The 14,892-nt window shown below is 35.4% G+C and overlaps 1 protein-coding gene across 8 annotated transcripts in view; it reads right to left on the bottom strand.

Moving 5' to 3' along the window:
• ARHGAP24 (Rho GTPase activating protein 24) overlaps positions 1-14,892 on the bottom strand; it is a 494,910-nt gene that overhangs the window by 67,421 nt on the left and 412,597 nt on the right. For all 8 annotated transcript variants that reach the window (XM_045183728.3, XM_045183726.3, XM_024574833.4 and 5 more), the window contains one exon: positions 5,405-5,527. In XM_045183728.3, coding sequence (XP_045039663.2) covers positions 5,405-5,527 — 123 coding nt within the window. The remainder of the gene's footprint in view (positions 1-5,404; positions 5,528-14,892) is intronic.

Below are 14,892 nucleotides of genomic sequence, written 5' to 3'. Positions count from 1 at the left end.
TGCCCCCAGCCCCCATGTCCACCAACCCTTTCAGTCCAACTAACTGAGCAATTGACTCGCTGGGTTAATCATTCATCCACCTGGCTGTTCCATGAGCAGATTCGGAATGCCACTGCTTTAACCCCAAATGACCCCCAAGGCTTCTGTGTTCCTTCTCAGCCATTCAGCAGATTTCCGAAACTGTGAGGAATACTAAAAAGACAATCCCTAGAGAAACATCATTATCCTGCTTAGCATGCCCAGATAGGGATATTTTGTCACTGAAGAGATCATTTTTAGTTATTTATGACCCACGGTTCAAACATTGTTTTTAGCTCCATGTCACAGCATGCAGCTAAGAAAATAAGAAGTCACCAAGTGAAACTCAGTACTACTAAGACAGTGGCAGGGCTGGGCTGGGGTTGGAAGGCAGCTTGGCCCACAGAACTCTTCACTGACCTCAGCATCGGTAGGAGAGAACACAAGGAATCAATCACAGGACTCAAGCTGGAGCAGCTCTGTTCAATTTTCTTATTTCACAAGTGAGGGAACTAAGGTGAGGGAGCCACTTCTCCAAGGTCACACAGCAGGTCTGTGTCAGAGGCAAGACCACTGTGCCTCTTAATTAACCCCTGCTTGCTCACATGCAATTATTCATTATGAGCATTATTCATATTCAGTATTTTTACTACCTCGATGGGTCTCTGACTTAACTCTTTTCATAAGAAGCCAGAAATATGCAAGAAGAATCCGATTTTGTTGGTGGCTAAAGTTAGGCTGACTACTCAGATCTCAGGAACAATTGATGGCTTCTCACTCCCCCCAGATCCTGGGGGAGGCACTTCACACATTGCTTCAAGAACAGTAGAAAAGAAACCCAGTGTAAAACAATAACAGATGAACAAATAAACAAACAAAACAAAAACAAAAACAAGCCCCCTAAATTTTCCAAAGGTAAATAAATGTTTCGACATCCTAACTTTGGATCTATTAGGGAAAAACGATGTGCCTCTCAGCATTGTTAATAGGGAAGCAACGGTTTACAGGTGGTTTTAAGCACATAACACAAAGTTGAGGCATGTAGGTTCAATACCAAACTTTATCGGGTTAGATGGTTAAGAGAGGAGGTCTACTTTAGGCATTTTAATTGGTTCCCTTCCCCCATCTGATGGTTTGTTGTCTAAGTTTTCCTTATTTAATAAAAGGAAAAGCCCTACCTACATTTTATGATTTTCACTTAACAGTTTTTAATATCTAGAGATTGAAAAAGCTAGGTAAGCTCCTCAGGTTTCTCCTTTATTTTAATCAAATGTCTCCTATTAGAGGAGTAAGGAGGGGATATTTTACATGCACATGCGACCTGAACAAAGGGAAACTTAGATGCCTTATGAAAAACTTTAACTTTTTAAAAGGACAGGTTGTGAAACTGCAATACAAACAATGAAATGTCTTCTCTGTAATAGACACATTTAAAACATATCCAAAGGTGGCATACAAAATCGATACATCAGGGAGATATGTCACCTTCCAGATGTCTTTACGAATGCCATTTAATCAATAATGGCAACCATCTTTGAGTGGTGGGAAGGAGGTTGGGAGCCAAGAGGTCTTTATTTAGGGTTAACAAGTCATAAGTTTCATACAAAGACAGGAGGGGAAATGTGTTCTCTTATGTAAGGTATTTATGGCAATTCAGGAACTTTTTAAAAGAGCTTTATTGAGATGTAATTGATATGTCATATATTTCTCCATTTAAATTTTATAATTAGATGGTTTTTAGTATACCATCACAGATATATGAAACCATCATCACAGTTAATTTTAGAAAATGTCATCACCTCAAAAAATATCTTTGGTTCTCCCTCCCCATACAGCCTTCTTATCCCCCCACTCCAGCACTAAGCAACCACTAATCTGCTTTCAGTCTCCATAGATTTCCTAGTTCTATATTTAATATGAATGAAATCCTGTGATATCTGGTCTTTTGTGACTGGCTTCTTACACTAAGCATCATAATGTTTTCTAGTTCATTCATGTTGTAGCACGTGTTGGGGTCTTACTCCATTTTTTGACTGAATACTAATCCATTTCATGCAGATTACTACATTTTGATACCCATTGTGTGCTGATTAACATTTGAGTGTTTTGGCTATTAGGAATAATAGCTATAAAGATTCGTGTATAAGCTTCTGTGTGGAAATACAATATGTTTTCATTTCTCTTGAGTACATACTTAGGAGTGCAAATGTTGGGTCCTGTTGTAATTGTGTTTAATCATTTGAGGAATTGACAGACTGTTTTTCAAAGGAGCTGCACGATTTTATGTGTCCATAAGTAATGTAGGGGGGTTTGACTTCCACACATCCTTGCCATTGCTTGTTATTATTATTGGACTTTTTGAGCCTAGCGATCCTGGTGCATGTGAAGTGGTTTGTCGTTGTGCTTTTGACTTGCAGTTCCCTGCTGACCGATAACTGTGGACCACCTTTGCATTGAGCATCTTCTCCTGTGCTTATTGGTTTGTGTATATGCCTTGGAGACATGTTTATTTAGATTCTTTGCCTATTCTTAGTTGAGTCAAACTGGGTCAAAATTTTTATTTGTATTTGTTATCGAGTTGTGCTTATTATATATTTTGGATACAATATATGATTTGCAAATACTTCCTCCCATTCTGTGGGTTTTTTCATTTTCTTGATGGTGTCAATTCTGGTATTTTTGAAGGACTAGAAAAACTCTATTAATTCTGATCATCAAACTTTAAAAAGGTTTTGTTTTTCACGTAATAAAGACTACACTACCATTAAAGCTTGGACTTGTAACTTTGTTTACCCCACAGTAGAAGTAATAGATCACACTATTGTATTAAAAAGCAGGAGGAAGCTCACAAGTCAGAAGACCTGGGTCTTCTTCCACCTTCTGTCACTCACAGTATGATGCTTGTCAAATTATTCCTCCTGCTAAGCCATAAAATGCAGGGTTGAACAGCGGTTTTAAAATATTCTTAATCAGTGGAAAACTTATTTTCAATGAAATTTTAAGTGAAATTCTAATATGTAAGATAAATGAAAGGGTTTTCAGTTATATAAATTTATTATTTGAAACTCAAATTTATAATATTTCTTTAAAAAGTGAGCATGGTGGGGGCAGAGATTACTATATTCATACAAACATTTGAGACCCATGAATATGGATTTGGAATCTTCTGTCAGTGCCAATATTTAGTTCACTTCTATAGTCTACATTAACTTTAGAAAATTCCAATTTTTAGGTAAATGACAAAGAATTTCTAATAAGTTATGAGTGCTTCAAAAGCTTGCTCTGTAGGCCCTAGCAAGTGCCATGTTGTTGGAGTGCCATCCCAATATGCCAAGGTTGGAGGCTCAATCCCAGGTCAGGGCACACACAAGAAGCAACCAATGAAAACATATATAAGTGGAAAAACAAATTGATGTTTCTCTCTCTTTTTCTGTCTCTCTCTCAAAAAAATTAATACATAAACATGAAAAAAATAAAATATGCTTGTTTTGCAATCTCATAATACTCTTCAATTAAACTAAGAGAGCAGAAGATTTATTCCTTGAAGCATTGTTTCTATTATAGGTACTCTATGCCAAAATATCTCTCTATAAGAGTAAATATGAATCAAGCATTTGCAAATTCCTGAAGCTATTCCATAGGATGAAGTATATAAACCAATTATCTACTCAAGTAGACCTTCCAGGGTCATAAATTTGAAGATCCACTCATAGCTTTTGCCCAGATTGCTTCTGATACTGTTGGGTTGGTAGGAGCTCTTATAGTCACTGATTTGGTGATGCTTACTGAATCTCATTCATTTTTCTTGAGAAAAGGACAGACAGAAGAGGAGGAAAGAGAGAAAAAGCATGTTTAATGGAAGTAATCACTCAACAAAAATACCTCCTTCAGCAGATAGTAAGGATTCTCCTGAACTAAGGAGCCCCAGAAAGCTCCTAACCAAGGCTCCCCTCCAGTTTTTGAAGGTCCTTAGAGACAGCAGAAACTTTGAAAGACATATTTCAGGCTCCTCACAAATCCACAGCCCTGGAAGTACCAGCAAACCTCTAGCAGTTCAGTAGGCATCTCTTGTGGATAGTGATGTGAAGAATCCTTGGAAAAGGCCCTGGGGTAGGGAACTTAGCCCCATGGGCCTCTGCAAATGTTTTACATAGTGACTTACCAGTCATTTTAGTACATGAGTAGGCTGACCATATATGTTATCACCCAAACTAAAACATTGTGAGAGTAGAATGTAGCACTACCAATCGTTGGCCTGGGACAACAGTTGTAAACCAGACTGTTACCAGGCAAACTGGGGTGAATGGTCACCCTGGGTAGGAACCAACTTCTCCCCCAACAGAAGGTATTGCTAAAAAACAAACAATTTGTAGATATGTATCATTAACTTGGTAAAATATCAACATGTCTTCAATGAATCTTTACTATTTTAACTGGAACCTAACTTCAAATTATAAACAAAGCTTTTGAAGTTTTTCTATGATGTAAAGCGGACAGTCAGTCAGTCTAAGAGGCCTATGTTATGTTAAAGGAAAGAAATTTCACTTCTGCATACAGGGCGCTGACAATACATGTAAGAGAATATAAAATAAATATGAAAATCATAATTGTCTTACTAAATATGAATTTGATTTAATACAATTTACTTAAGATACATCGACATAAAAATTAGTCTTACAATGTTGGCTACAGATGAATATTTTGGGGTTCTTATTTTATTGGTTCCATTTACAGAATGTTTATGACTTTTCTGTCTATATTATTCTCTTTTATATTCCTTGGTAGACAATGATAACATCTGTTACCCTTCCTTCCTCCTTTTAGTTCTACTCACAGCACCATTTAGTTTATTCTTCACCTGGTGAATTCTCAACCCTGTATGAACTAAAACTTTTTACAACTTATTATCAAATCCACAAACATTTCCCTGATTGCAATGCATTTTTTCATACCACTAATCATCAGAATTTCATTCAGAGCTCTGCCATTCCTTGTTGTTATCTCACTGAGCTTCTAGCAGCTTGGGATCTCTTCCAAAGCTACTAGTCAATTTTTTTCTTCATACCTACATGTTCTTAACTAATCTACATTTATGGTATCAGTCTCATAACTATTATTGTTAGTGACATGGAAAAATCCAAAATAAGAGAAAAATGTAATCTCTTTTTATAATTCAGGATATTCATGAAAGGTTGGTTATTAATGATATTTCATATCAAAGCCAGCAGTTACTTAGATATGTTCTAACCATAACATGAAATAATTTACTATTTATTGTCACATTAATCCATTTGAAAATAGGAGCTGATTGTAACATTAGCAGGCAGAAAGGATGAGCAGGTTTGGTCTTCCTTTCTGTTTTTCAATGATTTCAAAGTATATTCACCTCCTCCAAAAGGTCCCCATATGACTCGGCGGATGGATTTCACCCAGTCTTCCATATCATTCTGGGTGCTCGCCATGAGGAGGTAGCTCTCATGATTTGCTGTCATCCGATCTCGATCACCTCCTATAAGAAGACAGTAGTAACACATGAGTGTGTGCTCAGCCGAAGAGTCCCCATCAGCAGCCTCCTAGGGATTTCCTGAAGCACAGACTGTGTTCAATGCAGCCAGCACCAGGTTTTACCTAATGAATTGGAAATATTTACCATGGTTTCAGCATGGAACATAAATTCCACTTAAAAAGGAAAGGCTCTTATGTTTCCAGGAGAAAACTGAAACAAATGTCATTTTCCAAACAAAGCCTGCCTTTTTGTCCTAGCAACAACCCATGGACCTGTATTAATTCATAATCCTATGTATTCACACTGCAGTGCTGAATAGGGAAAATAGCAAAAGCAAAATGAAACATGGAAAAGTAGTCCATAGAGCCTGGGTTTTTGTCTGAAGCAAGTGCTGCTTAGCACATGCACAATGAGGCCACCAGGGCATCATGGGTAAGGTGGGGAGTTCTAGGAAAGGGAAGTGACCACATGAAAAACTTTGACCCAGAAGTTCTCCCCTATCATTCTGTCCTGAAAGAGAAGCCTTTCCGCCCAGATCTCACCTTCAGGAGGGCAAACGAAGAGGAGAGAACACACAAGCCTGGCCAGTCACAAGGCCAAATCATCCCTCCCCCTGCCCCAGGCCTCACAATGGAGAGTGAGCTTTAGAAACCCCAGTCCTGTGTTCACAAAACAGGTTGATGGTTTCTTTTATTTTCTACTCCCCCCCACCCACAAAAAACCCTGATAACCTCTGACATCAATTTTGAAATGCTAGACTTCTGGTGCATGTGATTTAGTTTATTCGAAATCTTTACTAGCACATTGAGTTTACCTGGTGACAAAATTTTCTCATTTACAAAACAGGAATAACTGTCTATGATCTTGAAAGAGATCTTGAGGCATAGTTTCCCTTTCCTCCTACTTTATGCTTAAAGGACTATTTCTGAAGACGAGTATCACTGAATTGCTTCACTGTCTCTGAAAATGATTAGTATTGTTATCAGAGGGAATAACTAAAGAAATGGAACATTAAGTATTTAACTGAATTTTGATAATATTTTAGTGTTGTACACACTGCTAAGGTGCTCAAATAATCTATCAACAAACATTTAATTTTTACTAAGTATTGTGAAACATACAGACTTGGGTTGAATTAATTCATATCCAAGTGCTTTATTTTGTTAAGACTGTTGTTGTTTATTTTAAAGTACATCTAAATACCTTTATGAGGAATTTGCAGACTCCAATTTACAACACTGCCTTTTTTTTCTTCAGAATTTTTTAAATTTTTTATTGTTATTCAATTACAGTTGTGTGCCCTTTCTCCCCATCCCTCCACCCCAACCCAGCTGAACCCACCTCCTTCCCCCACCTCCATCCTCCCCCTTGATTTTGTCCATGTGTCCTTTATACTAGTTCCTGTAATCCCCTCTCCTCACTGTCCCCTCCCCACTCCCCCCTGACCATTGTTAGATTGTTCTTAACTTCAATGTCTCTGGTTATATTTTGTTTCCTTTTTTCTTCTATTTATTATGTTCCAGCCTTTTTTTTATGGTCCAATCTATTTCCCACATCACTCCAAAAGCTATAGGCATTTGAGTTGGTGACCTCTGAATTCTATACAAATGCCATAGGTTGAGAAATACAACCTCTCTACCACTGATGTAAATTTATCCAAAAGAACAAGCAAAAGGTCAGAGAAGTGAAATAACCTTAAGCCAACCATAGAAACAACTAGATTGGTGTTTTATGTTTTAATACAACTGGATGGGAATGGGGAAGGGGCCAAAGGACCATATCAGATAGGTACCCTAATGTCTACAAATCTCTGGAATAAAAAGTAGCCATCTCATATTTTATGAACATCTCACTATCTGGGAAACAATGAAGCTGGTACAGCTCTAAGTCTATGGTAGGTCAGTCACCACTTTAAGCAATTTGTATGTGAAAAGCATAGATTTAAGAATCAGAGAAAACCTCGCTGAAATCCCAATTCTAGCTTATATTAGCTATTTGCCTTCTAGGAAATAACATAACTCCTGGAAACTCACAGTGTTTAATCATGCTTTAGAAATAATAATCCCTATATAAAAAACTTTTGTAAGAATTAAGTGCAATAAAGTAAAAATACTAGCACTGTGTTAAGTTAAAAGAGAAATTCTATAAATATTAATTCTTTCTTATTTAACTGCCTCTCACCTTTAAAAATGCTGAAAGGACATATTATATTTAATATGACCTGAGAGATATTATGGTTAGTAAGTGCTTTGGAACAATTTTTCAATAGTACACATATACAAGTGTTTTTCTAAAGCCTCTGTCTTTGGTACAACACACATACAGTTGTGTACCGTGTGTGTGTGTAAATATGTCATACATTAGTATGCATATGCATGTTTGTATGGCATATAAGCATCAGAAAAACATGAACGACAAAAGATGCTTCATTTGGCATGGCACAGTACTACAAACTTAATTTGTATTCTGACCCACTTACACTACAGCACTGGACCAAAAAAATTACCATTTGAAGTCAGAATATTTTAATTGTTGTCTTTGCCTGAAAGATGGTTAGCAATCCAGACAGCAATATCCTGCTGTGTCGCTCCCAGCCCAGGCAGAGGCAGCCCTGGTACTGACAGTGAGTGACAGCTGCTACAGTGTGCTCCTGCCTGAAAGCTGAGAAAAAAGGAGAATGATCAGCACAACTGGCCATTATCCCGATTTCTCACGTGCTTCTCATTCTCTGCCAATGGTTCTGTGTGTCTGAACCTGAACCTCATTTAGAGAGCCAGTCACAGATAGGAAATCCCATCTGTGCATTTCACCCATGGATACAGATCTTCATTCCTTCGTGTATTAGCAAGGGAGGTGGGAAAGCTTTAGAAGAACTTTTTCTGTGAGTCTCAGTGAGAATGTAGACTCATTGCCAAGAATATGATTAAAACAATTGGAGGCAATTATATAGATATGAACTAAAACTTTGTGATTTCTAAAAGCCTGGTACTGGTATTCTGCCTTGCAATCAAAGGGGAATAAAAACAACATTAAATATATGACTTAATAAATGAATAAACTCAATATTTCAACCATGTGAATCAAATGTTACTCTCTGTTAATCCTTTATGGGGATTAATGATCCATTTAACTACTAAAATTCTTTCAAAGGTAAAATTTTAAATAACAGCCTTGAGATTTAACTATCACTGGAGGGAGAATGTTACTGTCATCTTCAGTCCACATGTGTGCGTGTACATGTGTGTTTATGTGTATATTATATTACAGCCAGTGCGCATCCTCATTCTTCTGCTTCAACATAAATACCTATGCACTTTTATTTTCATTTTTAATAATGCTTTTTATGAAAGTGGGCTTGTACACATCTTAAAAGACACAATGTATTAGGAAACTGTATATAACTTTTAGATATTAACTCGATTGGTAGCAATGTTTAGTGGATAGTGTTAATACTTCAAATGTTTGTGATTTGAAGTTAACTCGGTAGGTCACATCATTGAATTTTACTTCTTTATATATAATTGAAAGTATGTTTACATTTCATTGGGATCTTTTGTATATTTGAATTTGATTACATTTTTCTTTCCTAGAAATACAATATATTCTCTGAAATAAAATAAATACTTGACATGTTTAATTTTTGCAAAAATTAAAAGAAAATTAAGAAAAACTTAATTAATTTAATAGACTAAGAAAAAACAACCTGGCCCTGGCTGGTGTGGCTCAGTGGATTGAGTGCTGGCCTGTGTACTGAAAGGTCGCTGGTTCAATTCCCAGTCAGGGTACATGCCTGGGTTTCATGCCAGGTCCCCATTATGGGGATGTGAGAGGCAACCTCACATTGATGTTTCTCTCTCTTTCTTTCTCCCTCCCTTCCTCTCTTTAAAAATAAATAAATAAAATCTTAAAACAAACAAAAACATGAAAAAAAGAAAAAACTATCTGAAATTAAAAGGCAGGTTAAAGAAAATTACATTAAAATAAACACATAGTTAATTAAAAAATAAATATGTCCAATAATTATATGAATGATTATAAAAAATAATTAAAAATAATTTTTGATAACAACTTTGCACAGAATTTTTTAAATTTTTAAAAGAAATGTTGGAAATGATGTGTCAGCATATATGTGCTCATTGCTTATAGGAGTATGAATAATATTCCTTATGATGCAGCCACTAAAATGGTTTTTTTAAAATTTTTTATTGTTATTCAATTACAGTTGTGTGCCTTTTCTCCCCATCCCTCCACCCCTCCCCAGCCGAACCCCCCTCCCTCCCCCACCTCCACCCTCCCCCTTGATTTTGTCCATGTGTCCTTTATAGTAGCTCCTGTAATCCCCTTTCCTCACTGTCCCCTCCCCACTCTCCCCTGTCCATTGTGAGATTGTTCTTAACTTCAATGTCTCTGGTTATATTTTGTTTCCTTTTTTTTTTTTTTCTATTCATTATGTTCCAGTTAAAGGTGAGATCATATGGTATTTGTTCCTCACCGCCTGGCTTATTTCACTTAACATAATGCTCTCCAGTTCCATCCATGCTGTTGCAAAGGGTATAAGCTCCTTCTTTATAAAATATGGCTTTGAAGAATATTTTTTAATGAGTTTTTATTACACAAAAGGAAGTATACAAATTTTATATATGATATTATCTCTCTCAATTTTAATATAAATAGACAGCCAGATAAATAAGATACTAAATTGAAATACACAATTTTAACAACGGTTATCTCTGAATGTTAGGATTGGGAAAATTTTTTGCTCTTCTTTTGTTCTTTTCAGCATTTTCCAGATATTTCATTATTTGTTGTTACATAACATATTTTATTATCAGATAAAAAGATTTTTGAAAAGAACAAATGATAGGAATCGAGTGGTTGGAAAAACACTAATCAATAAAAAGCCAACATAAGCTGGAAGATAATTACCATTAACCTCACTGCTTAAGATTGCTCACTTTGAATTCTCAGTAATGTACCTGTAGTCTTCTTCCTCTCCCCCCTCCCCCACTGACCCCAAGCACATCTCCAAAGGAAGACTGGGACCAGAGACCCGTGTTGCTCAGCGTGCAGACCACATCACCTAACCAGGACCTCCTCAGTGAGAACGAGACCTCTGCTACTACCTTTCACAAAATACATTACCTACAAAACATTTTACTGAATGTATTCTGTGGAAGTTTCCAAAATTGATTTATTTTCTATGAAAAAAATAACTGTAAATTGTCAAAATTATAAACTAAAAGGCCAAATAGTTACTTAGAATTAATGTATTTATATGTGCCATTTTAAGTAAACAAAACTTTAAAGATATACAGTGAATTATATGTTTGTATTTGAATGTTAAAACAAGTTCAATAAAAACTGCAGTTATATAGTCATTGTGGTTCATTTCCACACAGAGTTCATGGGCAGACCTGAGTACATCTCAATGAACACCTCTGATACTGTTAATAATTTCAAGGGTAAACTGTTTCCTCATTCCCAGGTACAAATCAGGTTAAAACTAGACTTATTACACTATCAATTTTATGATAGCTTACAGGAAAATATTTTAATGTTCTAGGTAGGGTTATTAATTTTCACTCATACAACTGCAAGGCCTTTTTTTAAAAGAATTACTTTGCACAAAACTTAGTTGAGGTATTTATTGGTAGTAAACGCTAATGATAAATTGCATGATATAAAGTATATTCTGAAGCTTATCAGTGGAAAATTACTGGGATGGAAACACATTTCTTTCCTTTTATGGAAACTGATACTTGGAAAACAATCAGAGTTATGTGAAGTGAAAGTAAGAAATATAAGCTTCTGTGGATACTGTCACTTCTTAATAAACAATAACAACAAAAATTATAAAGCAGCATATAATTTACAAAGTAAAGGCAAAGAACAATTTGGTCTGACATTCAGTATCATATGTAATTTTTCATATTGTTTTGGGTATTATAGAGACATTGTTATCTGAAAATTAAGAGTTTTGGTATGTTTTGCTAACCAAATATTTTTTTCAAGTATTTATTCCTCAAAAGTGAATTTAAAAAATATCAAAAGGGCAGGTTTTCAATGCATTATAATGCATTCATTGCAGAAAAGTTGCATTATTCTAAAATTATATTTTGAAAATTTTAAAACCCCTAAACCAGAATATGAGAATTAAGGTCCCAGTAGCATTAACCATCATTGTGTTTGTGGTTTGTAGTCAGTACCACACAATAAACAGATTACTGAAAGTTATTTTGCATTATAATAACATCAATGCTATATTTTAATTGCATGAGTACTTTATAATACTGTTTTACATATTTCTTAGACCCTTTACTAGTTCATAATCTCTTTGTAAGAAGAAATCTACTATAATGTATAGCTAACTTATGTTTAAGATGAAAGTAGCTATATAGATGTTACATTTATAGATATATAAATGTATACTTATTAAGCAGCTATAGATTGATGGATACTTATTAATTATGGTAGATTTCTAATAATTATATTTAGAGGTGATTTGTTTGTTGGGAGTCTATTTGTCTACAGAGAAAGCACTGACCTAAAAATTCTATACTATACAAGTTATTTCTGATTACCTTTCCTCAAATTTTACTATAAAAAATGTCCAAGTGTGAATAATAAACCAAAAATGCTTCCTGAATCAAATTGTAAATACAAATGCATGCTTATAAAGAAATACTGAAAGATTATTAAGTTAGGAAGTGAAACCAAACTCTTCAAGTTCAAATTAGTCATTGACTAGTTGTGAGATCCCTCATCTTGTTTTTTAAGATTTTATTTATTTATATTTTAGAGAGAGGGGAAGGGAGGGAGGGAGAAAGGGAGAGAAACATCAGTGTGTGGTTTGCCACTTACATGCCCCCTACTGGGGATCTGGCCCGAAACCCAGGCATGTGCCCTGACTGGGGATTGAACCAGTGACTTTTAGGTTTGCAGGCCAGCACTCAATCCACTGAGCCACACCAGCCAGGGCAGATCCCTCATTTTTAACTGAAGATATTAGGAGCACCTGTCTAATAGCTTTACTGTGAATTAATTGAATAAAAAACACTACAAAATACTTAGAATAGTACTAGGAACATAGGATGCTCTACAGAGATTCTTATTGCCATGCATAATAATTTTAACCCTAAAATTTTTCAATATATTACCTATAATTTGAATTATTTAAAATTCAGGAAGATACCTTATTTGTCTTTGGACAAATATTCTGAATATATTTGTATAGAAATATTTTTTATAGAAAATAGTTATTGATTTGTTTTTAAAGTAAATATTGATTTTCATTTTGGTCGCACTTTTAAAAGTACAATTGGGATACACTTATTTATAAATGATTAATAAAATCTTTAAAACCTCAATTGGCATAGTTTATATTTCCACCAATTCTTCACATTTCTTGGACTTACTCTTTCCAAAATTTAAAAAAAAAAAAGCCCTGCTATTTGCACTGAGCACAATAACTATAAAAATGGTATAATTTATTACATTTAGATACTTGTGTTCCACAGTGCACTGGGCAGTCAGTCAGATCTCAATTTAGATCCAACAATATAATTTGACTTTCACTTATGTCAGAGACTAAAAATCTAGTCACTTCCTTCTCAGCATCTTATTAAATTCTGATTAAATTTTCTAAGAAATAAAAGAAAAACATTTCCTTGTCAGAGCAAAGGTATCTAGAATTTAAGTCCTTTTCTAATTTAGCTTGGCTTAGCTTGGGAGATGAGTGAATTCAAAATTTTATCTGGTTGCTATTAAAGTCAGTCAAGTAGAATAAATGGCAGGTATCTTCGAACAGGTTTGGCCCAAGCTCGGTGACACAGACAGAGTCACCAGGGAGCGCAGGTCCTGAAGGGCTCATCCACAACTTGGAACAAAGGAAATGCCATTCACGGTCAATAAAGCAAAGCAGAGAGTTTGCTGACTTGACAAATCAAAATTTTAAAACATTTTTTTCTATGAGGATGTTGCTTACTGCAAATGATGACTTAAATGTTGAGAAATATTAGAAAATTTGGAGAAGGTTTTTGAGTTGCATTGAAATTTGTACTTCCCGTGAACATGGCATTAACCCTTCTATTGCAGTGTTTCTCAAAGTGAGATGACACTCTAGGATATGTGTCCAGGAGAATGGAAAGCTTATGAAAACTTGTTAAAAATGCAAATTCTTGGGCGCAAGCCCAAACCAACTGAATCAGAAACTGGTGGAGATAACATTCTGTGCTTTAAGATGCCTGCCACATGATTCTGATGCGACCATAAAGTTTGAGAACCACCCTAGTAAGAGAATTTGCTATAATAGGCACAGGCTATAAATTTTGGAATGCATGTATTTTAGCTACATTCATCCTATTAGCTTATATTCATGTCTTATTCTTTCAGTGACAGCCATGCAGCCAGAAAGTACTAAGTTTTACAGCTATGGATACTATAACTTCTCTAATTGCTTATTTGAATTGTAAATGATTAACTCTCTGCAACTAGTTTTGCAAGGACATGTCATTCAAGTTGGGGTTACTGAGTCTAGCAAATCTGTGGGCCGCATGCATTAAAGATACCATACTTTGTCAGGGCAAACACTAGAGCATTTCTCTTTGCACATAAGTACAGATTCATTATACATCTTTCCCTGATGTCCAGAGTCTGATGGGTGAAATGGAACATTGAATTTGGGGAGACATACCACTTTTGAAGATCTAAAATAGAATGTTGAAATCCACTTAAACAATTTCCTTGTATCCTACTCCTCTTACTGTTTTTGAATAGTACAAATGTGCAAGGTTGGTGATAATATCATTTGACAATTTCAGGGTAATTTACAGTTTACAAATTACTTTTATGTTCCTTTATTCATTTGGTTTTTTATAATAACCCTGGGAGGTAAGCCAGAGCATTCATTAATTTATCCAACATATAATTATTGAGCACCTGTACTGTTTCAGTCATTATTCTAGGTTCTCGGGATATAGTAGTGAACATAACAAAGTGGAGTTTAGAGGTGAGGTCTGTACAGCAGATACAGATTTGGAAGTCATCAATGTGATGGCATTTCAGAACATGAGCCTAGATGAGGTCCCTAGGAAACCCCGTAGTTAGAATAAAGAAAATGACGTCCAAGTGAACTCCAACATTTATAGACTTAGAACAAGAGGAGCCAGTAAAATAAACTGAGCAGAAGTAGCCAGAAAGATAGGAAGAGAAACAAGAAAGGTGGGTGAAGAAAGTGATCAGATGAGTCAAATACTGTTGAGAGGTTAAATAGAAGGAGGACTGAGTGAGTAAAGACTACTAGGTTACGGAAACAGGTTATTCAATTAGGAAACATGAATATTATTGGTAACCTTGAAAGACTGACCAGA

The sequence above is a fragment of the Desmodus rotundus genome, chromosome 4, assembly GCF_022682495.2.
Source record: "Desmodus rotundus isolate HL8 chromosome 4, HLdesRot8A.1, whole genome shotgun sequence".
NCBI classification, from domain to species: Eukaryota; Metazoa; Chordata; class Mammalia; order Chiroptera; family Phyllostomidae; genus Desmodus; species Desmodus rotundus.
Note: the sequence above shows the minus strand (reverse complement) of the source record. Positions and strands in the feature narration are given on the sequence as shown.